The following is a 24,964-nucleotide window of genomic DNA, read 5'->3' on the forward strand; positions in this document are numbered from 1 at the left end:
ACCTTTCGATTACAAGTCCAACGCTCTAACCACTAGACTGCCTGCCACCCCAAATATAGGTGATCAATGTTTATTTCTAGGCAATGTAGTAGCCTAAACTATACTTTAATCATATTTAGGAAGTACATTTCCTTGGAATGATAACTTCCCGGTGCTTCTCGGCTCATGCAGACGCGCATCTGATATCGCAGTTAAGGCTACTGAATTTGAAGCAGCAAGAATGATGACCGTGACACTTGCTACGTTTTGCATATAGGATATAGCCTACATTTTAGGAGAACGATTTACAGGCAGAGACAAATAAATGGGTAATCCGTATTTAAGGTATTGAAAATGAAAAGGCGCAAAGGCGAGTTATGCCTTTTCAAAAATGATAAAAAAAGATTTATTGCACCTCGACTCACGTTGGTTGAGCGCCCTTCACTTCATTCCATTATCAAATATGTATTTACTGACACTGTAGTAAATTACAGTCTAACCATGTTTAAATTAATTTCATGTGTAATTGAACTGCCACGTGATTCTCCAAACATGTAGACAGTCTACTATGTTTCAATGCGACCACACATAGACGCGCTTAAACTCGCACAACAAACTAGTGTGAACAATGCGAAAAATGTGCTTTTAATAGAATAGGTAGGCTAACGCATACAAAGGAGAAAGACGACCGTTTCCAAATAATCTGTGGGACAACAACAAAATTTGAATCCCAAAAATCGTCTGTTTGACAGCGCGCCGCAATGAAAAATGCCGATCACGCCCCATTGATCTTTGTCTGCGACCCACAGGAATCCAGCCATCTCTAGTAGGTAGCGCGGTCCAAGATGCCATAGAGAACAAATTGTGGCGTAACTGAACTGCGGAATGTTTCCACACATGCGCATTTACACGTTGTCTGTGAGCTAGCAGGCTAGCAACTGGTTATCAATATATTTGAAATACGTTATTGGAGCAGTTTTTCCTTTTATTGTTTGATAGGGAAATGGGAATTCGTTATGATCTGTCACTAAGACGAATCGTGTCTATGGACGCCATGGATGTATCGTGTCTGATGTCGACCAGAATGCTAACTACAGTTTACTAGCCGCTAGTTAGTTCTCAGTTCATTCATTGACGTCATTTCAAGGAAAGCGTCCATGATTATTTTATGTGGCTAACCAGCTCGCTTACAAAAATGTATATTTTGTTCACGATTATTACTTCATTAGTTTGCTATTTGATTTTGAAATGGATGAAAATGAGGAGGTATTGCACGGACTTGAAAAGACTGGATGGGAAAACAGTTGTCATTACTGGTAAGGCAGATAGATAACTAGCTAGCTAGATAGCAAATTGGCTAGCCAGTAGCCGCGCCTGCGCCGAAATGGACTCGTTTTAGCTATGTAGACGTAGCGCCAATCGCACATAGCGTAGCGACAATCATAGTAGTACGTCTGTTAGCTCAGAGGTTTTCAAGCTTTTCTTGCCCAGGGACCGCCACCCAGTCGAACCGGCGACCCCCATTAGCAAAACAATTGAAATCATGTCTTTTCATCAGGTAAATGATGATGGCTATTAGAAGTAAAACATTTTACAATTAATAGATTTGGTACAGTTTCGTTAATGTGACCACATTGGAGGACAGTTTATTATAATGTCTGGAACGGAGCTAATGGAATGTCATCCATGTGTACTATACTTGCTACCGTTCCAAATATTCTGCTCCAGCCATTACCACGAGCTTGTGTGCTATCTCGTGTAAACCCTCTCAGAGGGAGGATTAATGTATTTATTTAAATATTAATATATTATCACTTTTTAGTTTTTTTAGACTGTTTGTAGTCTATTTCACATCATTTGCTGTACATTAGAGCTACATCATTGGACATTATGGCTTTGTAATAATAATCATCCATTGTCTCCCTCCCTCCCTACCTGTCTCTTTTAGGTGGCAATGCTGGCATCGGCAAAGAGACGTCGGTTGCCTTGGCGATGCGAGGTGCCCGTGTCATCATAGCTTGCCGTGACGTGGACAAGGCTGAAAAGGCGGTGAGGGAGATCAAGATCAGGGGTCACAACGTTAACGTCCATCACATGGAGTTGGATTTGGCCAACATGCGCTCCATACAAGACTTCTGTAAGACCTTCCTTCAGAGAGAGAAGAGGTTGGACATCCTCATCAACAACGCAGGTGAGAGAGAGATGAGTCTGTGGCACCCTCATAAAGAAGCCCTTAGACCACAGGTGTCAAACTCGTTCCACGAAGGGCCGAGTGGCTGTGGGTTTTCGCTCCTCCCTTGTACTTAATTGATGAATTAGTTCACTAATTAGTAAGGAACTCCCCTCACCTGGTTGTCTAGGTTTTAATTGAAGGAAAAACCAAACAACTGCAGACACTAGGCCCTCCATGGAATGAGTTTGACACACCTGCCTTAGACTCTTTGGCATTCAGAGCAGAGGTAGTAAACTCAAACATTTAGCAATCTCGCTAGCTAATCTCGCCCCTCCACTCACAGCCATGCCCAGCGTGCTGGACTGGACGGAGGACAACTTCAGCATGTGTTTCGGTGTGAACCACCTCGGCCACTTCCTGTTGACCAACCTACTGTTGGGCCGCCTGAAGGATTCGGCCCCCAGCCGCGTGGTCACGCTCACCTGCTCCAACTACAAGTACCAGAAGTTAGACTTCCAGGACCTCAACTATAACCTGCTGCCCTTCTTCACCTACTGCCGTAGCAAGCTGGCCAACATCTACTTCAGCCAGGAGCTGGGTAGAATGATGGAGGGCAAAGGAGTGACGACATACGCTGTGCACCCTGGTGAGGCTTGAAGCACTACTGTAAACATAGATAAAATTTGTCACACTGATACAATGATAGATTATGACTATATAAAATAATCTAATGGCCAAGAAGACAGAGAGGAAAGGGGTGACCACCTACGCTGTGCACCCAGGTGAGGCTTGATGCACTAGTGTCTGTATCAGTGTTTCCGATGTATTAATTTAGCTGTGGTCCTGCGCCATGGCAAAATCATTGCTGCCACTGCAAAAACATAGTATTTCTACGAAACATACTTTCAATACAGTTTTGTTATGCACATTCACTTTTCCTCTGTACAGACAGTGCATTCGAAAAGTATTCAGACCCCTTGACTTTTTCCACATTTTGTTACGTTACAGCCTTACCTAAAATTGATTAAATACAAAATGTTCCTCATCAATCTACACACAATACCCCATAATGACAGCAAAAACAGTTTTTTGTAAATGTTTGCAAATGTATTAAAAATAAACAACAGAAATAACTTATTTACATAAGTATTCAGACTCTTTGCTATGAGACTCAAAATTGGGCTTAGGTGCATCGTGTTTCCTTAGATGTTTCTACAACTTGATTGGAATCCACCTGTGGTATGTTCAATTGATTGGACATGTTTTGGAAAGGGACACACCTGTCTATATAAGGTCCCACAGTTGACAGTGCATGTCAGAGCAAAAACCAGGCCATGAGGTCAAAGGAATTGTCCGTACTACTCCAAGACAGGATTGTGTCGAGGCACAGATCTGGGGAAGGATACCAAAAACTTTCTGCAGCATGGCCTCCATCGTTCTTAAATGGAAGAAGTTGGAAACCACCAATACTCTTCCTAGAGCTGGCTACCCGGCCAAACTGAGCAATCGGGGGAGAAGGGCCTTGGTCAGGGAGGTGACCAAGAACCCGATGGTTACTCTGACAGAGTTCCTCTGTGGAGATTAGAGAGCATTCCAGAAGGACAGCCATCTCTGCAGCACTTCAAAAATCAGGCCGTTATGGTAGAGGGGCCAGACGGAAGACCCTCCTCAGTAAAAGGCACGACATCCCGCTTGGAGTTTGCCAAAAGGCACCTAAAGGACTCTCATACCATTAGAAACAAGATTCTTTGGTTTGAACTCTTTGGCCTGAATGCCAAGCGTCACGTCTGGAGGAAACCTGGCACCATCCCTATGGTGAAGCATGGTGGTGGCAGCATCATGCTGTGGGGATGTTTTTCAGCGGCAGGGACTGGGACACTAGTCAGGATCGAGGGAAAGATGAACAAAGCAAGTAGAGAGATATCCTTGATTTAAAAAAAAAAACCTGCTCCAGAGTGCTCAGGACCTCAGACTGGGCCGAATGTTCGACCTCTAACAGGACAACGACCCTAAGCACACATCCAAGATAACGCAGGAGTGGCTTCGGGACAAGTCTCTGAATGTCCTTGAATGGCCCAGCCAGAGCCCGGACTTGAACCCGATCGAACATCTCTGGAGAGACCTGAAAATAGCTGTGCAGCAACACTCCTCATCCAACCTGACAGAGCTTGAGAGAAACTGCTGAGAAGAATGGGTGAAACTCTCCAAATACAGGTGTGCCATGCTTGTAGTGTCATACCCAAGAAGACTTAAAGCTGTAATCGCTGAAAGTACTGAGTAAAGGGTCTGAATACTTATTTAAATTTGATATTTCCGTTTTTTTTTAAACAGTTTTTGCTTTGTCATTATGGGGTATTGTGTGTAGATTGGTGTGGAGAGAGAACAATTTCATCCATTCTAGAATAAGGCTGTAACGTAGCAAAATATGGAAAAAGTCAAGGGGTCTGAATACTTTCCAAATGCACTGTAGATCATCTGTCCTGGTATAACATCGTTCTGCAGGTTATATAGTCTGGGTACAACGCCGTTCTCGATACTGGTCTCTAGTCACTGGAGAGACAGGCTGAGCGTGCCAGTCACTGTTACGGAATACGTGTTAGGAACTTTGTCATTCCTCATCCTCACCCCTCAATTAGTAAAGTCTCAGCCTTTTGGGGCGGCAGGTAGCCTAGTGGTTAGAGCGTTGGACTAGTAACCGAAAGGTTGCAAGATTGAATCCCTGAGCTGACAAGGTAAAAATATGTTGTTCTGCCCCTGAACAAGGCAGTTAACCCACTATTCCTAGGCTGTCATTTAAAATAAGAGTTTGTTCTTAAATGACTTGCCTAGTTAAATAAAGGTAAAACAATTTTTTTTAACCTGCCTGCACTAGTCAACCCTCTCCCCTCTCCCCTAGTCAGCTAACTTTTTAGAGAAAATGTTTCTGTTTTAAAGCTAATTTCCTGCAATTCTACACATTTTGCCATGGGAGAAAAAATTGCAGTTTTATAGCTAATTTAGTGTAGTTCAAAAAAAGAAAATCCCATTGCTTATGACATGTTCATATGCTATCTGGTGAGGGGGCCCAAGCTTTAGGGGGTAGTCTCAGCTTTCTGTAAGTATACATATTTCTCAACTCTTAATTTTGAGGAAATACCACCACTTTACAAACGGAGTAGCCTATGTAATTTAGTTGATGCGCTGGCAGAACGGAACGGAGCACGCCATTTGCGATGAATACATGAAGTAGCTTATAGGCCTACCCATGGAAAGTTTTTGTCGGACAATCGTTTTACTGCGAAATTATAAATGACTATGAGCGATAATATCATATTTACTGGATAACCCCCATTTTGGGGCACAGAATCAGTGTGTGTGAATTATTTTATGCATCACACTTACATGTCCCTCCATTTTCCAGGCTATGTTCAGAGCAGTTGGACAGGTCACTACTCCATCCTGTTCCGTATGCTGGTGCAGGTGATCATGTTCATGTTTTTCGTGCCGTGTGAGATGGGCGCTCAGACCGTGGTCTACTGCGCCGTGTCGGACGAGGCTGCCAAGCACAGTGGGGGATACTTCACCGACTGCCAGCCCGCCACGCTGAGACCTTTCGCCAGAGACGCCGGTGTGGCCAAAAAACTGTGGGAGGCCAGCGAGAGGCTGGTCAAACTGGCCTGAGAAAGGATGAAGGCTTCGTAAGGCTTGTAGATGTTTTTAGCCTGGAATACTCACTGAATATCACTCTGTTTTACTATAGTTTTTTTAAAAACACAAACAATGGTTAAGGGGTATGATATTCAGTTTTGGATTTCCAGTCCAGGAGTGTTTTTCCAGGTTTGTTGAAATATTAATGACTCAAATAACAAAAATACATTCCCTCACACTGTTGGCTTGCGATGTTTCACTGTCATGATGAATAAAAGTTACTGACTGTTAATGTGTTGATCAAAGCATTAAGAAGGTCAGTAGACCAACATGTTAACGATCAAATTGTACTATGACGCTTTGCAAGAGAGAAATGTGTGGGGAAATGATTTGGGTCAAACTAGCCTGAAATTACTTTTATTGTTATTGTTTTTTCTAACCATTGAATTGTCTTCAGGGGACCTTATTGTGAAATATGTCTGTGTTTATTTTTTATGAATGGGGAAAGCATTGTTTAACATTTTTATGGTTAGCCTTTTTATTGCTGTCCTGAAACACTTGAATGGTGATGTGAAACATGTCTGCTTTTTCTTCTGTTGCAATAAAATCTGTGGCAATAAAATCCTGTCTGATGTCTTGTTATTAGTCAAAGGATACTTTGTATGTTTTTTTTTCAATTAGAGTGTACAGAGAACGTGGTGTTGTTTAGTAGAGCACATTTCAGAACACTCGGTAGGGGAAGCATGCAGCTGGTATCCTCAGAGAAACAGATCGGTGGGAATTTGAGGTGCTTCACCAGTTCCTGAAAGAGGAAGATGAGGCCAGACTGGCTGCACTGAGGGTGAAGGAGGCGGGAAAGATGATCGCCAGAGAGATACAGAAATGATCTCAAAACATCACTGTACTGGAGCAGAAACTCTCCAAAAAAAAAAGCTAATTTCTCACAGACTAAGAACACACCCAGACAAGCTACAGTGCACACTGCCGAATCCACAGCTGGTCTTAGGAGCAGTGATAGCTGTGGCCAAACACCTGGGTAACCTGCAGTTTGGAGTCTGGGAGAAGATGCAAGGGATAGTTCCAATACACTCCTCTGATTCCTGACCCCAACACTGCTGAATGTAGGCTATATCTGTCTGATGGTCTGACCAGGGTGAGAAATTTAGGCTATAGGCAGCATTTCCCTGACAATCCATAGAGGAACTGGGCTCTGAGGGGTTCAGCTCAGGAAAGCACAGCTGGGAGGTGGAGGTGGGGGACCACCCTGACGGGGTGATGTATGTAGCCAGAGAGACAGTCAACAGGAAGATGGAGTTATATGTAGGCCTAAAGTATGGAGTCTGGGCTTTACGGCTGAAGAGCTGTGAGTATTGGGCAGGCGCTAAGGAGACCCCAGAGGATCAGTGTTCAGCTGAACTATGACAGCGGGGAGGTGTCCTACAAACCCAAAGACATGACCCACATCTACACATCAAGACGCGTTTACTGATAAACGGTTCCCATACTTCTCTATAGGAAAGCCCGGTGATACTATCTACCCTGATATACAGATCTGACAATCAGAGGTGTCTCTGACAGCGATGTAGTCCCGATGAGGTGTGTGTGTGATAAATATTCATGTTTTGGTTTGTAATGAATATGTTTTTCTGTTTTGGTAATACACACTAAGAACTGTTTATTTATGCGTAGTGAATCACAGATTAATGCTTTTAGGGTTGGGTTGCGTTTCCGTCACTGTAACTGTTCTGGCTCATAATGACGGCCGGAATAGATCAAAAGGAATGGCATCAAACGCCTGGCTACCATGTGCTGGATGTATTTCATACCATTCCACTGGTTCCGCTCCAGTCATTACCACGAGCCCGTTCTCCCCAATTAAAGGTGGCACCAACCTCCTCTGGTTTGTTAAGAAGACTCATGAAAGGAATAGATGAGCTTTGTACGACAAGTCACCGGATTTCTACACACAACTCATTTGACTGAATAGAGCCTGGAGGACAAAAGCCAAGGGCATAATGTCTGTGATCAGTTCAAGTTTAACTCTCGGAGAGTAATATGACAGAGTGTGTGTTTACAGAGAGATGATGACATACGGAGGATCTGAGATTGTCTGTATTTGTAAATAATTTCTCCAGAGGTCTGTTCTGTGCCTACTGTACGATTTTATCTCATTAGTTCTTGTTATTTCAACAAACAAAAAAATCGAAATAAATATTGACTTTTAAATATTGAATGAATAATATATGGGTAGCCTTATGCTTTATCTGTATATGCTTTACTAATCAATATCAAGTATGATATTCTGATTTGAATAATGTCAGATATTATTTAACATGAATCATCATCCTGTTACATCAAAATATGTATGAATCTAAAGTATAAACTGTTAGCCGGGTTACACTTGTGACATATATTTATATTAAATGTCAACATTATATTATTGTAATATTATTTGCTAATCTCTGTATCGGATTAACCATTGAAAAACTTGTTTCTCCTCTCATCAATAAAAAGCAAAGGAGGATGTCTGATCATTAAAATGATCATTAACTTATTTTTATTTAAATTGTCATTTTATTGATAACACCTTAACACATTTCCTTAAGTTTGTGAAACACATGTAGCACATTGGGGTAGCACAAGAATCAGAAGAATCAGAGAAATATAGGATAAATGTATTCTACAGAAGAAACCCAAACTGACAAAAACAAAACTAAGACCCAACTGCAGAGAAATTATTGAATAAAGTTTTTAAACAGAGGAACTAGGAAAATAGTTAAATAAATACTACAGAGATACTAGCTCAGTGTTTTCAGTACAGGTGGTCTAGTCACTGGATGGATGCACTTTGTATTCCTATTGTTTAAAACGTTTCCAAAATTAACTCAACGAAACATAGTCCAGTGTGTATATTGTGCAGTATGCTGTGGCTAGGATTCAGTACGTCGCAGTGCATGCCTTTAATGCTCATTTTAACCACCAGAGAGCATCTTTGAGCTTATCTAGGCCTACTCCATGTTCTACTATATTTGATTGTTGCTGTTTGAGATTATGCATTCCCTGTAAGTAAAATGTCCACTTAGTCTACAGTACCAGTGACATCAAATGCAATACTATGTTAAAAATGTACTTAAGTGGAAGTTAGGATTTCCCCCCAAGTCCCACATGCAAGTTCAGTTGAGCAGGAGTCACTGGAAATGCTTATGGTTTGAGGTGATCCTCTCTCTGCTGTATGTATAGAAGTAAGCCACTCTGGATTGACAACACTGAGCTCCATATAAAAGCATGCTATAGAATCATCATTACATGTTCATCATCATCATCCTCCTTGTCATAATCATCAATATCAAAGTCAGCCTCTCGTCTATCTTCGTTATGTCGTCTCGAGACAAAAATAGTTTTATGCACTTCAAAAGCTCAGAAAATAGATTGAGAAAGGTTTAGTACACCAGCGTTCAGTAGAAAATGAAAAATTAGAAGACAAATCAGGGTTAACACCAAAACTAGTGTCCTGTTGACTATCATGCAAAGAAATGCCAGCTAAGATGCTAGTTAATAGCTAATACATGCTGCTTTGTACATGCTGCTATTTCTTATTTGTTTGGAGAGGGGGAAGAGGTCGGTTCACATGTTTGGTTGGCTCAATCACTCAGGAACACTTCTAGGGACATTAGAATAGGACCTCTACATTTAAAAAAAAATGCAACCTTTATTTAGGCAAGTCAGTTAAGAACAAATTCTTATTTACAATGACGGCCTACAGGGGAACAGTGGGTTAACTGCCTTGTTCAGGGGCAGAATGACAGATTTTTACCTTGTCAGCTCGGGGATTCAACCCACCTCTAACCACTAGGCTACCTGCCGCCCCAAATCACAATGCCACAGAGAGTAATTTAACATTTACGTGAGCTGTATATCGAGGGAAAAACTAAATAAAACATTGAAGAAAAAGCACATAACTGACCAATAAAATAAATAAATAAATAATAAAATAAATATAAACCTGAGGACTAACCAACCAGATGACCACCTCACTATTCATTGAGATGGTCAAAATTGTCAGGCCAATAATAATGAGAGGCAATCACAGGCAGGCATAACAACTATGGTGGTAGAATGGCAAAAAAACAACAACACTCACTTAGATCCAAAATGTGAAACTTCGATCAACTTCCTGGCTGACTATATGTTGCAGACACCTGACAGATCTCACAACGTCTGGATAGGTATTTAACATATCAGATAACCCCATCCTATAATATATTATAGTAACCGGATACCCGACTGCACAGTCCACGATGTGACACGCAAACATTTGTTGATGAAATGCAACGACTGTGATATAGTCGGCCTGCAACATTACCAAACACTCCAGAGCTGATTTTTCTTCATATACATGGGTGTGTGAAGCCATCTCTTCCTAAAACATGTAAATCCATCTGTCCATCTCACACTAGCAAAAAAACACAATGAGTAGTAACACTAGTCAATAACATGCAATAGTAACACAAGTCAATGAAGATGATATTACAAATGTGAAAATGTAATATACATAAAAATCATAACAAAAGTAAGTTGTGGACTAAAGGTAGAGGACTGATAGGACTGCTGAAATAAAGCCTCCCTCTCCTCTCCTCTCCTCTCCTCTCCTCTCCTCTCCTCTCCTCTCCTCTCCTCTCCTCTCCTCTCCTCTCCTCTCTTCTAAAATCTCCATCATGTGGAAAACCAACACAGGAGCTATTCCCTTATACACACAGTCTTCTGGATACCCTGAGACCTCAGTCACATTTTCCACTCTGAAATGAGCAGCAACAACTAGAGACCACAGGACAGAGGGACTAGGTGGACGCAAAGTAAACACCCACACATTTACTTGACCTCACCACTAAAACACCTGCTACCCGCAGACTGCACAGGCCCACATCTCTCCAATCCAACAGCCTGCCCTGTTAGCTCTCCATTAAAGCACACTAAACATATTAAACAGGCATGGAGCCCTAGGCACGGCTCTATGCAACGCAGGACCTCAGTAGTTTCCAGATTTTATATAGGTTCAGAGTGCAACTGGCTCAAGGTTGACGTGTGAGAGAAAGGACAGTTGCACCTTGGGACGCAGTAAGGATTTAAGTGTGTAAGGCTTCATCTCTGCTCACCAAAGGTTCAAAAAGCATCCCTGTACAGAAAGATGAGATGTCAGAGGTGTTATAGGTGCTGTACTGTTTTAAAGAGACTGCAAAACTGTTTTAAGATGTTGAATAATAAGTAGTGAAGCTGATATGTATGGACACTATAGCATAATACTGCTCTGGTATTGTTTATTCACTTTTTCTATAGCGGCTGTAAAATTCTATAGAGGCCTCATTTGCAGTGTGTGCAGTGCAGGAGGTGCTGTGCAGTGTACCGCAATATCTAATCAAACCACCGGGAGCACTGGGGATCACAGAGCCTTCCCACACACCAACGGCCAACACCAGAGAGTAAGAGAGAACCGGTAGGTCTATCCTCTGAGATATGTTAATAATAATAATAAACACAAAAAAGGCAAAAACATGATTAGTGTGAAATACAATAAAAGCCTCTGCTACTGTTGAATCTCGTTTCGTACAGTTGATTGTGACCGGACGATGGAAGACACCAAACCAAGCCAACCCCATTTCCAGCTATTCACATTACAAAGCTGAAAATTCAAACCAGTTGATAAAACCGGCCACCTATGGACTAATACTCCCATGTACTTGGTTCCACACACATATACACACGCACACACAGAAACACACACACATTTCTAACATTCACACACTCGCTTCCTCCACACCACGTCTAACACCCCCCTTCTCCCAAAAGTTATTTTTCTTAAACATGAGCTTTGGTCTAGTATAATAGAATAGATTAAATACAAGAAGCTTATACAAAAACTACCAATACCATTTTGTCACTTAAAAGCCACAATAGAAAACAGCCACTGTGAATACTGAAAAACAACATGCTTCCTTAAAAAGATAGAGAAAACAAAAGATTTCCTTCAACTCTAGAAACCACTGGCATCAATCATTGAATTATACAAATTACATATACAATTTCAATTGTGTAATAGTAATAATCATAATAATAATAGATTTTACTTCAAACTTTACATACTGTATTTCCTGTGTAGTGTTACGCAACACAAGTGAAGATTCACAAGAGGAAGAAGAGGGAACATGTGACATGAACATATGTCATGTGACATAAGACGAAGAATCAAAATGCACAATGAGGCCAAGAAAACACCCCAACACCCCCCATCATACCCCTCGAAACACTCCCTACCCACAGCCCAATATTGGCCATAGGTGTGGCAGTGGTTGGGTTGGAGGGGTTGGGGTTGGAGAAAAGGGGCAAAACGTGAATTGTCCAAAGTTTGGGCTTGATGGGGAGAAGGGGGTTGTTGTTGGAAAAAACAATAGATTGTTGTCGGATGGTTGGTTGGTTGTTGAGATGGTTGTCAGTGGATACAGTGGCGGGTGGCGATAGGTAGTCGTAAAGAAGAGATGCATGCTAGGTATCTAGTGTGGGAGGCGTCTGGCGCTGCGGACTCAGAGCCACCCGACACTGGACTTGCTCTCCCTCTCCCTCTATCTCTCTCCAGCAGAGCACTCTTGTTAGATGTGGCTATGGCATTCTACTCCTGAAACACAGGACACACAATTTAACAGACATTTCCATTTCACATCTTACATTTCTGAAAGCAAGTTTTCAAAACAGCGTGTCTGCACATGACTGTAAATGTGTGTACACACACATGATACAAACATGTTCTACACACCTCACTGGAGTGGCGCGGCAGGCGCACCCGAGCAGTGGAAGTGAACGTTCTGCCACTTGGACTCCCGGCGGTGCCATACCCTAGTCTCCTCTGATTGGCTGGAGCGCGGATGGCCCTGGCCATCAACGAATTGGGTGAGGCGGATGTAGGCGATGCAGGCAGCGTCCTCTCCAATCAGGTGGACGTGGGGATTCAGGATTGTGGTGTGGATAGGCTTACTGTTCTTAGACAGGACTGGAGGGAGAGAGGGAGGGAGGGAGGGAGAGAGAGAGAGAATGGTAAAGAAAGGGACACAGAAAGTAAAACACTAAGTCAAAATGGTGAGTTGAGAGAATGGGTTCTGTCATTCTATATCTAAAGATCAAAAGGTCCTTCAAGAAAATGAGTCCCAAACTACAGTATGATATCGCTTTCGAGTGCTCCCCCAATCCTTGATGCTGGATTAGGTGCATGTGTTCCCCAAAAATAATATGAAGCATCTCTGCAGTTCTTACGGTTCTCAAAGTAGAATCTGTGGAAGTCCATTCCCTCCACCAGGTTGCCCAGGGCCTCAGGTTCAAAGGAGGTCAGGCCAGGATCACAGATCTTACTGGGGAGAGGAAACGCGCATTCATGTCGTACACATACAGGCACGCACGGACGCACACACACATTCTGATACATGCTCACACTAAAAATGACTATCAATCACAAAATCCTTCTTCTAACCATCACACACACACTGATGAACTCACGCGTATGCCTCGAAGTCTCCATTGTTGACAGCCTCGATCAGCTGTTCAGTGATCTTGATGATCTCTTGTTTGCGTGCTGTAGGAGGAACACAGCATAGAGTCAGACACACACACACACACACACACACACACACACACACACACACACACACACACACACACACACACACACACACACACACACACACACACACACACACACACACACACACACACACACACACACACACCAGTGGAGAGAACTTGTTGCGTGCAGTTAATGTGCACAGTATTCACCTCAGACACACAAACAGACACACAAACCAACAATCTTGATCACGCTGCAAATCCTGTATTGCAGTTTTTATCAATCGCTTTGGTGCAATTTTCAAAAGTATGTAGTCAACTTTCACAATGTTCATCAAAAAGGCAGTTGTTTCATACCTCTAAGCACATGTTCAATTTAATAAGTAAAACACACAAATTCATATAGTCTCCTTTTCACCAAACTTAAATCAGTGTTTCATCTAGAAATACATGTTGCGCATTGTAACACATGTTTATATAAAGTATCTGCTTTTCACAATGCAACGCTCACATTACACTGAGAAGATATCATTATGTTGTGTTTTGGTGATGAAATCAATGTTCTCATAGTATTTTCACAGTAATCTTATATTGTGGATTAATATTTGTGTGGTGAAAGGTGTATCCAGACAAAATGAATGAACAATAAAAGGTGTTGAATATGAGACTTGCGTTACAAGTGTTACAAGTTCTGAGTTTTGTACTAAGATTTTAGAAAATGCACCACAGCGATTAAAAAAAAACTGTAACCAACACCAAAACGACAAACAAACACAACCAGTTGATAACTCTAGCATAATATCACTCTGCAGTGAATGTTAGTTGCTACATGTCACACCACACAACTCACCATTTTCACTTCCAACAAGAAAAAAAACAGCACACAGTTAGTTGTGTTTTCCCTGTTTCCCCTAGGTAGGATCCAAAGACCCTAAAGCAAATAAAGGCTTTTACAGCAAAACTCAAAACACGCTGCAAACCCACCAAAATGATCTATTCAAACCAGGAAGCCTGGAGGCCCCTTTTACCCAACTGGGCTCTGCAAGAGGCCAGCCTCGCCTGATATATAATGCTAGAGAAACCCTTGTTAGGGCTTTGGAGAGCTTACCAAACACGAGTGGTGTCACAACATGCACGATACTATACTGTGAGTACAGCCTTCTGATTGGCTGATACTCTGGGGTCAGGAGTCATGTCCAGTACTCACTCTGAGAGGTGAGGGAGAGGCTGGAGGGGGACATGGAGGGAGGGGAGGTGGGGTGTGATGAGGGGGGGGTGGGCCTAGGGGCTGGTGCCACCTCTACCTCGGGGGGCGCAGGTTTGACGGGGGGAGGGGCTGGGGCAGGCGACCGGCGAACATTGCTCACTAGGTCTGAAAGACGGGACACTGGTCGCAGGGACAGAGGGATAGAGAAAGAGAGAGAGAGAGGGACAGAGAGAGAGAGAGAGAGAGAGAGAGACAGAGAGAGAGCGACAGAGAGATAGAGAGAGAGACAGAGACACAGAGACAGAGACAGAGACAGAGAGAGAGAGAGAGAGAGAGAGAGAGAGAGAGAGAGAGAGAGAGAGAGAGAGAGAGAGAGAGAGAGAGAGAGAGAGAGAGAGAGAGAGGGAGAGAGAGAGAGAGAGACAGAGACAGAGAGAGAGAGAGAGAGAGAGACAGAGAGAGAGACAGAGAGAGAGACAGAGAGAGAGAGAGAGAGAGAGAGAGAGAGAGAGAGAGAGCGCGCAAAGGAGCAGGAGAAAGAGGGAGAAGGTGTAGGGGTAGAAAAGATAACAAAATTAAATGACGGTGAAATAAACATTTTTATTTTCTAGTATAAACAGAAAAGGGACATGTTCTTAGAAGGAAGAATATGAAACATATAAAACATATTCATGAAGACCTCTCAAAACACAGATCCTTCACTTATGAGTGAATAGGGTTCCATTTCTGATGCGGCCCTGTTTGTCTAAATACTCTGGTCCTGCCATAGTCACTTACGCTGCATGGGGGTGTGAGCCATGGGTGGGGAGGCGGCGACAGAGGGGTTGGCTGGAGGGGGTGGAGGTGTGCTGGTGGCCCCTTCCCCGTCAGACATGGGCCCTGATGCCTTGCGTACAACACCAAACAGGTCTGACAGCTTGGTGGCTGGACGGGGGGGTGGGGGGGGTGGGGGGGGGGGGGGGGGGGGGGGTGGAGGTGGATATGAATGAACTGAAAAAGAAACTGAATAGATTCACACAGAAGACGGCATGCCAAAAATAAGGATAGCGCAGGCAGAAACAGAATCCCTGCATGCGTCCATTGGGACTATGATGCCTCAAGGTTGCGGTTCTGTCTACACTTTGTCCACACGAGGGAGACAGTGAGCTGCTATACACACAAACACATTGTGGGCGGAATAGGGATGGCTCCAAATCAAAAGACAAGAGAGGGGGATGGTCGGGTGGAGATGGAGTGAGTGATGAGATGCATCAGATCAGTGTGTGCATCTTTAAATATCTCTACATGGATGCCACAGACAGCTATTGTATGCTAGGTTAGGCTAAATTATGCTTTTAGGCTAGGTTAAGTTTAGTCACTGAGTTGAATGTGACAGTGTGGTGTATCTAGTCATCTTTTCCTAATACAGGCTTTACTCACAACAGACTAAGGACAGGACTGTGTTTGACATTTATATTGGCCTTTGAAATCCTTGGGTGGGCCGCCTAAGCGTTTTTTTGGGGGGCCGTCTAAGTCCAAATAGATTTTCATGATGGACAAACGCTTTCAGTATAAACGTAGCCCTCCTTTCCTGCAGCCAATGAACAAAAGTGCCCTCTTTGGCTTCATGGGTGGAATGTTACTAATATTTTTCATGATTTCATAATGAATAAAGATTATTAAGAAAACGGACGAAAATCCAGTGTTTCTATGTCGAAAAGTTTTGATATATTTCAGTGTTCTGTGATGTATATAAAGTGTAATATTGGGATGAAAACTCTAAACTGAATACATTTCAACTCTATATCTGACATGGTACAGGTGTCTTTTTTAAGCCCATGACCATGTGTGTGAGTTCTATACTTCTCTTTCAAAGTAGATTTGTTTAAGACTACCCTGATTTAGCCCACTGGAGTAAAAGGTTATACGACATAAACCAGAAATAAAATTTGTAGAGAAGATAATCGACCTATATATTTTTTCAATAATATAATCTTTGAGAACTAACAATCACCAAAATTAGATAGACAGTCAGGGAAAATATATATTTTTTTACAAAAACAATACTTTTTGCAGTATTGAAATTGTTATGTTAAAAACAGCATTAGCCATGGCAGAATGCATAGAATCGTAGGAAATTAGCTTTAAAAAAGACAAATGTTATCTTAGCTCCATGGCAGAATAGGTAGAATAGCAGGAAATTTGCAACATTTTCTCACGGCTCCATGGCAAAATGTGTAGATTTGCAGGAAGGTAGTTTTAAAACTGCAAACATTTCTCAGCCCCATGGAGAAATTTGGAGAATTGCAGGAAATTTGCTTGAAAAATACATCTATAAAAAAATCTCTACATCTCTTCACACAAGATGGGGGCCTCTAAAATGTTCTCTAAAATTCAGCCACGCCACCCATTGCCATCCCCAACACCTAAGCCCCGTTTTTTGTTCCAGTAAAAAAACTCATATGGGGTCACACAAGCCTAGGGTTGCAAAGGGAGTGTATTTTAGTGGCAACTTTCAAAGTAAATTACCAGAATTTTGGTATCTTTCAAAGTTTTTTGAATTTTATAAAAGGACATCTAGTGGGCTTTTTGGGTCCTTCAGATCACAGTTGTCAGTTATTATCTCTGGCCCTCTGTGTGGCCTTATTATGTGAAAGAAAATAAGTAATTGTTAAATAAAAAATAGAATGACAAAGCAGTTAAACATTATCCTAAATATAACCATCAACTTAGTGAATGTCATTGGTTTTTAATATGAAGGTTTCTGGATGAAATATCCTTTATATACCGTATACTGAAAAAATATATAAAATGTACCATGCAACAATTTCAACGATTTTACAGTCAATTGAAATAAAAAACGAATCAATGGATTTCACATGAATAAAAAATGTTTGAGGCGGCTTATGGTAGAGAAATGGACATTAAATTCTCTGGCAACAGTTCTGGTGGACATTCCTGGAGTCAGCATGCCAATTGCACACTCCCTCAAAACTTGAGACATCTGTCGCATTGTGTTGTGTGACAAAACTGCACATTTTAGAGTGGCCTTTTATTATCCCCAGCACAAGGTGTGGAATGATCATGCGATTTAATCAGCTTTTGATATGCCACACCTGTCAGGTGGATGGATTATCTTGACAAAGGAGAAACGTTCACTAAAAGAGGTAAACAAATTTGAGCACAACATTTGACAGAAATAAGGTTTTTGTGCATATGGAACAATTCTGGGATATTTAATTTCAGCTCATGAAACATGGGACCAACACTTTACATGTTGCGTGGATGTTTTTGCTCAGTATGTGTATGTAGGGGCGCCAGGGTAGCCTAGTGGTTAGAGCGTTGGACTAGTAACCGGAAGGTTGCAAGTTCAAATCCCCGAGCTGACAAGGTACAAATCTGTCATTCTGCCCCTGAGCAGTTAATCCACTGTTCCTAGGCCGTCATTGAAAATAAGAATTTGTTCTTAACTGACTTGCCTAGTTAAATAAAGGTAAAATTAAATGTACGTTTGTATATATATTTTTACTAATATGTATTTGTTGTCATTGATGTTTTGGTGTCAAACTGGTGGCAGTTGTGAAAAATAGTCAATAGTTGGAAGAGTTGCAGAGTTAATTAACAGGATGCTATTGTATGGCCTGTGTGCACATTTATGCCTGAGTCTAAATGGTTTTGAATCCGGCCCACTGCCCTTTGACAAAAAAAATTATGAAAATAAAGATGTTGATTAGATGCTTATTACATTAACTAAATTATTTGATTAGATGCTTTTTTAATTTAATTATTTTCTCTTGAAGCATATGGTCTATCTACTAGAAACTCTGACAATATGGACACAGATAGATATATATATATGAATGCTTTTAAAATGGTTATTAAAGCGTAAATTACCAAAGTTACCATAGATTGCCATGCATTTTCTGTTAATGACCAAAACCAACAAAGATTCTGGTAACTTCGGTAGATTACCGGTAGCTTTGCAACCCTAGTCAAGCCACTCATCATTCAAGGTTTCAGTGTTCTAAAAATATGATATGATGGTGAGTGTACACACAGTGGGGTTGTGTTAGCCCTAAGTCTTGTGTGTCTGAGCGTCTATACGGAAGTGGGTATGTGTGTGTGTGTGCGTCACACTGCACTTCGGGGTGTGCTGACTTACAGTACACAGCGGGCGAGGAGACCTGGGGCTGTGGGGCAAATGTGTCAGGCTGGGACTCGGTCTTTACTGAACTGTCTATACTCTTCCCTGATGTCACACACACACACACACACACACACACACACACACACACACACACACACACACACACACACACACACACACACACACACACACACACACACACACACACACACACACACACACACACACACACACACACACACACACACACGACAGATTAATGAGAAGAGATAGAGGGAAAAGAAGGAGAGGGTGAATGAATGAAAGAATGAACTAATAAAAGAAAGAAACAAGATTGAGCAGGTGGATGGAAAACAAAGGGATAAAAAACCTGCTGATGATTTCCGAGCTCAGTATTTAATCAAGTTTATGTTCTGTAACAGTAGAACAGGTGTATTATTATACGTAATTTGAAGGCAGTGTGTGTGTGTGTGTGTGTGTGTGTGTGTGTGTGTGTGTGTGTGTGTGTGTGTGTGTGTGTGTGTGTGTGTGAGAGAGGAATTAAACACCTCCCCATGTCTTTTCCATTTCCATTTCCCCTTAGGTCTATGTTGTGGTAAGATGTCAATAAGGTACCTGATTGGTTATGTGGTTTATTGGGAAGTTAATGGCCAGGCTGTCACCCATATAATTATGATTACAGTGATAATGACTATGGATGTGTCCCACCCTATTCCCTATACACAGAGTATATAACATTAGGAACAGCTTCCTAATATTGAGTTTGCACCCCTCCCCTTTGCCCTCAGGAACGGCCTGGACTCGACAAGCTGTTGAATGCGCTCCTCAGGGATGATGGTCCATGCTGACTCCCACAGTTGTGTCAAGTTGGCCGGTGGACCATTCTTGAAACACAGGGGAAACTGTTGAGTGTGTCTTGCCCATTCACCCTCTGAATGGCACACACACACACAATCCATGGCTCAAGGCATGAACATCCTTCTTTAACCTGTCTCCTCCAACATTCATCTACACGGATTGAAGTGGATTTAACAAATGACATCAAAAAGGGATAGTAGCTTTCACCTGGATTCACCTGGTCAGTCTGTCATGGAAAGAGCATGTACACTCAGTGTATATGCACTACTTTTGACCAGGGCTCTGGGCACTATGTAGGCAATAGGGTGTAATTTCGGACGCGGACCATGAAAACTGGGAATAGCAGTAACACAGATTAATACCGGCATCTGTATGCTAGACATATCTGTCTACAGCACAGGCTTTCCAACTAAGCACAATGCCATTCCTCTGGCTGCTTGGAACTAGTGATCTGTCTACTGTCTAACACAGTAATACTGTCGAATACAGTAGACAGGAGGAAGAGCAGCACGTGATCTCCTATTCAGAGAGTAAAGACGAACATACCAGGAACATACCGTACCATACAGATATATAGTGTACTGTAGTACAGGAGGAGGTACTCTGTCCAGTTCAACAATCCACCAACCCAAAATAAACTATGAGCAAATCCAGTTCACTTTACATGCCAGTCGACTCTTCATTGTCTCTTCACAATCGCAAGCACGCATGAACACACACACAAACACACACACAGAAAACATTATACGCACACACACACACACACAGACATACACACCCTTACAATCTAAGAAATCCAAAACACACACAACCAGATAGCCTATTAAAACACGAGCACAAATCCAACCAAACTCCCATGCCGTACTCTCTCTCACCTCAGTCGAGTAGATTCATTTCATGATCACATCAGACTAAAGCAGTGAGACTTACGCTACAGTAACAGCACATCTATTAGCGCTCTAGTGCGATGTACCCCAGGTGGCGCTGCTACAGAAATGTGTCTCCAACTCCTCCACACGGCTCTGTTTCCTGCCACAGGCTAAATATAAACACAAGGTGCCCTCTGCCTGCTACTGTGGGGGGCTACTAGTGCAGGGAGCTGAATACCTAGCAGTAGCACAGAGAAGGACGGTACAAAACAGCCCACTCTTACTTTGGGGGCTAGGATGTTGGGGTTGGAGCATAAAAGGAAGGTACAATACAATATGTCAGGGGTCATCAACTTGATTCAGCTGCGGGGCCGTTTTGTTTCTTGAACGATGGTCTGGGGGGGGGGGGACATAATTACAAATCATGTGTAGCTTGCAAATTGACCGCGAGAAGCCTAAACGTTGGACTAAAACAGAATCATTTCAAACCGTTGCTTACATTTGTGTACGGTCATATGTCTCTGTATTATGTGCGGGAACACTTGGGAAGAGATTTCTTCAATTAAAATCATTTGGAGCTGATTTCCTGAGGGTTTCGACAGTCTTTTATGTCCAACATATTGTCGGGCCGCCAGTTGGGAAACCCTGTAATACTTCACACTGGACCAGCACATTAGTGACCTGCTTTAGGGAGATCTTATTGTTCTCAGCTCATGAACACGCGCATACACACCAGATTGGCAGATCTGTACAGTGTGTAATCCTTGGATTTCTTCACATTCTATTGTGTTGCAAAGTGGGATTAAAGTTGATTTAATTGAGAGAGAAAAAAATTCAATGATCTACATAAAATACTTTGTCATGTCAATGTGAGAGAGAGAAAAATTAGATTTTAAAATTTTTTTAAAAATAAAAGTATGAAAAATGTAACACTAATATACCTTGATTAGATAAGTATTCACCCACCTGAGTCAATGCATGTCAGAAACACCTTCGGCAGCGATCTTCTTGAGTTAGTCTAAGAGCTTTTCACACTTGGATTGTGCAATATTTGCCAATGTTTCTTTTTAAAAATTATTCAAGCTGTGTCTAGGTGTTGGGGTTCATGGCTAAACAGCAATTTTCAAGTCTTTCATAGATTTTATTTTAGATATGGTTTATATATATTAGGTTTCCCCATTAGCCAACGCCAATGGTGACAGCTTGTCTTACTGGGGTCCGACACATAAAGAAAAATACATTACAGACAAAAGACTACAATTTACATACATCAACATGTACTGTAGTGTGTGCATCTATCAGTTACACATACTGTACATGTCAGTACATACACAAAACAAGTAGGTCACATGGGGGAGAGGCGTTGTGACGTGAGGTGTTGCTTTATTTGTTTTTTTTTAACCAGGTTTGCTGTTCACTTGAGCTATACGAGATGGAAGGGAGATCCATACAATCATGGCTCTGTATAATTCTTGAATTTGTTCTGGACCTGGGGACTGTGAAAAGACCCCAGGTGGCTTGTCTAGTGGTAAGTGTGTGTGTGTCAGTGCAAACAACTAGGAAGTGAAGCAGTCAGTCTTTCCTCAACTCTTAGCCAAAAGAGACTGGCATGCATAGTGCTAATATTAACCCTCTTATTTCAATTAAGAGCAAGACATGAGGCTCTGTTCTCTGTTTTCAAGCAGATTTAAGTCAAAACTGTAACTCGGCCACTCAGGAACATTCACTGTCTTCTTGGTAAGCAACTCCAGTGTAGATTTGGCGACAGGGTCTAGCAGTGGTTTCACGCACAACGAAATGCTGCACTCACGGGTGATGACCTGCTTTTGAGCAGCTCCTCTTTGTACAGTGGCTCAGAAGGACACGCATACACAACAAACCCATCCACACAGATCTTATTTCATCCCACAATGATATTGTCTCTCTCTACACTCAGCTCCTGTGTACTCTACTGGGTACAGTGCTCTACCTTGACCGGTCTCTCTACTGTCTCCTAGGGTCTCCAGTTCTTACCTTTGACATCTTCGTCCTCCACCGTGTTGCTGCTGTCAGATGATTCCTACGGAGGGGAGGGAGAAGCACCATCAGAGAGGAACACACTCGAGACACACACGTACGTGCAGGCACACAAATACACCCACACATTCACACACCCACGTGGCTATTGAAACACACACTTCCTTAAGAACACACAAAACATGCAAATCGCTAACTCAATTGCCACTCTTGTTATTGCTTCGTTAAATCAAATCCACGTTCAATTACTTAAAATCAATGAATCAATGAATCAAATGACAGACAAACCACCTTTGGGATGAGTGTAAGTTTAATCAACGTCTCATATCTGTCTTAGAGGGACCAACAAGGATTGAGGTATACAGATATAGGATCTTCATTTGAGCCAGGTTGCTACAGCAGGAAAATAATCCTGCAGCAACAGGAAATGTGAATTATTATGTGGATTATAGTTAACGAAAATACTTGTAGGGGTTGCTAGATTTTTTTCGTAAGGGAAAATCAAGTCTGAAATGTCAAAGTAGAAATTACAAACTTCAGAAGCCTTTTTAAACCTCAAATACACTACAAGGAAAAAATGTCCTGCATTGCAGGAAAGTTCTCCTGCAATAAGGTTATCAAATTAGGATCCTACTGTAGGAGACACCGAACAGTATTCAGGACGACTCACAGAGACACAGTAAACAATGAACAGACCTTGACTTTGACAAAACAGCAGACCATGACTTCAATAAATGACATTACATCTGACAAAAGCATTTAGCTGAAAGCGTGAACCTGTTTCCTGTCAGTAAACTCACCCATGGGCATCCCACAGAAAGCCGCATCACTTCAGGATCTAACCTCTAACCTTTTACCTCAGCTTGACCCCCTCCCTCATCCCATCCACCTTCCAGTCCCCCTGCAGCCTAATCCCATCAACATGTGTGTGTGTGTGTGTGTGTGTGTGTCCTCTAATACCACCAGAGTATGGGTGTTAACATAGCCTTGCCTTGCCTGAGGAAACATGAATTCCCAGCTACAGCTTCCAACCATTCGCCCCTTCTGATCACTTCCACTCCCATAGATATAGAATCACCACCCATCACAGAACATTAACCTGAATGGGGATACCCGTTTTAGTCATTCCATTTCTATCTTCACTCCCACTTCATCTGTCTATGTCTGTGCAGCCTGCCACTAGATAGAGATGTGAGGGCAGGCCACAGAGATACATGAATTATATGTGGCAGGCATCAATGTGGCATCCATTCATCAATCTATTCTCTTCCATTACACTACTAGCCTAAGCTGTTTCTCTCTGCTAAATGCTGTGTCTGTATCTCTCCCCTGACCTGCCAAAGGAAAAGTTTGAGACTTTTTCCTATATGGCACCATATTCCCTATACAGTGCACTACTTTTGACCAATGCCCTATGAACCATGGTCAAAAGTAGTGCACAATGTTGGGAATGGGGTGCCATTTGGGATGCAAGCCTAAGGAGCTCTGGTTTCCAATTAGTGGATTAAATGGGCCTATTCCCCAGCATGATAGGATATGGATACTGGGCCCTCATTTGGAAACACTTTTACACTGGAGAATTCCACAGAGGAGTGTGTGATTGAGTGTGTGTCGTGTGAGAAAGAGAGAAGAGGTCACCTGTGTGTGTGTGTGTGTGTGTGTGTGGTGTGTGTGTGTGTGTGTGTGTGTGTGTGTGTGTGAGTGAGTGAGTGAGTGTTTGTTCTTCTGCCTACCAGACATAGGATGTGCAACAAATGGCACACTGTTCCCTATATAGTGCACAACTTTTGACCAGAGTCTTCAAAAGTAGTGCACTACAAGGTGAAAATGGTGCCATTTGGGATGCACTCATAGCTCTATTGCATAGAGCTCTATACAGAACACGAAAATAGACTGTCACTGACAAACAGATCAGACAGATTGATAGATAGATAGACATAAGGAAATAGTCATGAAACCAGCTGATACATATAGCCTACATTACAAACATAAACACTGTACAAGCTCACAATGCCAACCCTAGGCTGGTCAAGCAGACCGAGTGACTGTTTCATTCCACTTAACAGAATGTGAGCTATTGCAAGATTAGGCTGGTTCCAATGGGCACTCCATGTCATTTCAACATGGATAATTGGGTAATATTTAGTTGAGACATTGATCAATGAGATTACAACCTATATTCAGTTTGGTTGTCAACGCAACCAAATATCAACATTTAAAGGAGATGTACTGTATCTACAGCTTGGATAGTTCCATCTGTGCCATTGACTTAGTCTGGCTTTAATTTGTCTACACATTAATCATTGATATGTTGGATTCATGTCTCCATCTCAACCAAAAATATAAGTTAAAGAACTGGCCTAAATCAAATCAACCTTTTAATACACTTTAAATAAGGTACTGATTTTGTCCTATTTTTTGGTTGAGATGGAGACGTGATTAGAACATATCAGTTAGTCATTTGTAGACAAACTGAAATGAAAGCCAGACTAAGTCAGTGGCAC

General features: G+C 42.1%; 2 protein-coding genes across 39 annotated transcripts in view; one reads left to right on the forward strand and one right to left on the reverse strand.

Annotated features, from left to right (window-relative positions):
- The first annotated feature begins 872 nt into the window (after positions 1-872).
- LOC139412102 (retinol dehydrogenase 14) lies at positions 873-6,401 on the forward strand. 2 transcript variants are annotated; one of them, XM_071158895.1, is made up of 4 exons: positions 873-1,295; positions 1,928-2,170; positions 2,496-2,798; positions 5,553-6,401. In XM_071158895.1, exons 1-4 carry the CDS (start codon positions 1,148-1,150, stop codon positions 5,810-5,812), a joined length of 954 nt encoding a protein of 317 aa, XP_071014996.1. In that variant the 5' UTR covers positions 873-1,147; the 3' UTR covers positions 5,813-6,401. The 2 variants fall into 2 exon arrangements, with proteins under 2 accessions (XP_071014996.1, XP_071014997.1); XM_071158896.1 differs by lacking the exon at positions 873-1,295 and adding an exon at positions 1,447-1,537.
- A 1,900-nt stretch (positions 6,402-8,301) lies between these two features.
- Positions 8,302-24,964, reverse strand: part of LOC139411206 (calcium/calmodulin-dependent protein kinase (CaM kinase) II beta 1) — a 79,413-nt gene continuing 62,750 nt past the window's right edge. For 14 of the 37 annotated variants that reach the window (XM_071157176.1, XM_071157173.1, XM_071157175.1 and 11 more), the window contains 5 exons: positions 22,458-22,503; positions 13,319-13,394; positions 13,079-13,173; positions 12,585-12,818; positions 8,302-12,446 (listed from right to left, as the gene is read on the reverse strand). In XM_071157176.1, the coding sequence (XP_071013277.1) occupies positions 12,586-12,818; positions 13,079-13,173; positions 13,319-13,394; positions 22,458-22,503 (450 nt within the window). In that variant the 3' untranslated portion in view covers positions 8,302-12,446; position 12,585. Of the gene's footprint in view, positions 12,447-12,584; positions 12,819-13,078; positions 13,174-13,318; positions 13,395-14,591; positions 14,772-15,368; positions 15,516-18,732; positions 18,820-22,457; positions 22,504-24,964 lie in introns of all 37 variants that reach the window. The other 23 variants (XM_071157144.1, XM_071157143.1, XM_071157160.1 and 20 more) reach the window with 3 other exon arrangements.

This window comes from Oncorhynchus clarkii, chromosome 6 (assembly GCF_045791955.1).
Source record: "Oncorhynchus clarkii lewisi isolate Uvic-CL-2024 chromosome 6, UVic_Ocla_1.0, whole genome shotgun sequence".
Taxonomy (NCBI): Eukaryota; Metazoa; Chordata; class Actinopteri; order Salmoniformes; family Salmonidae; genus Oncorhynchus; species Oncorhynchus clarkii.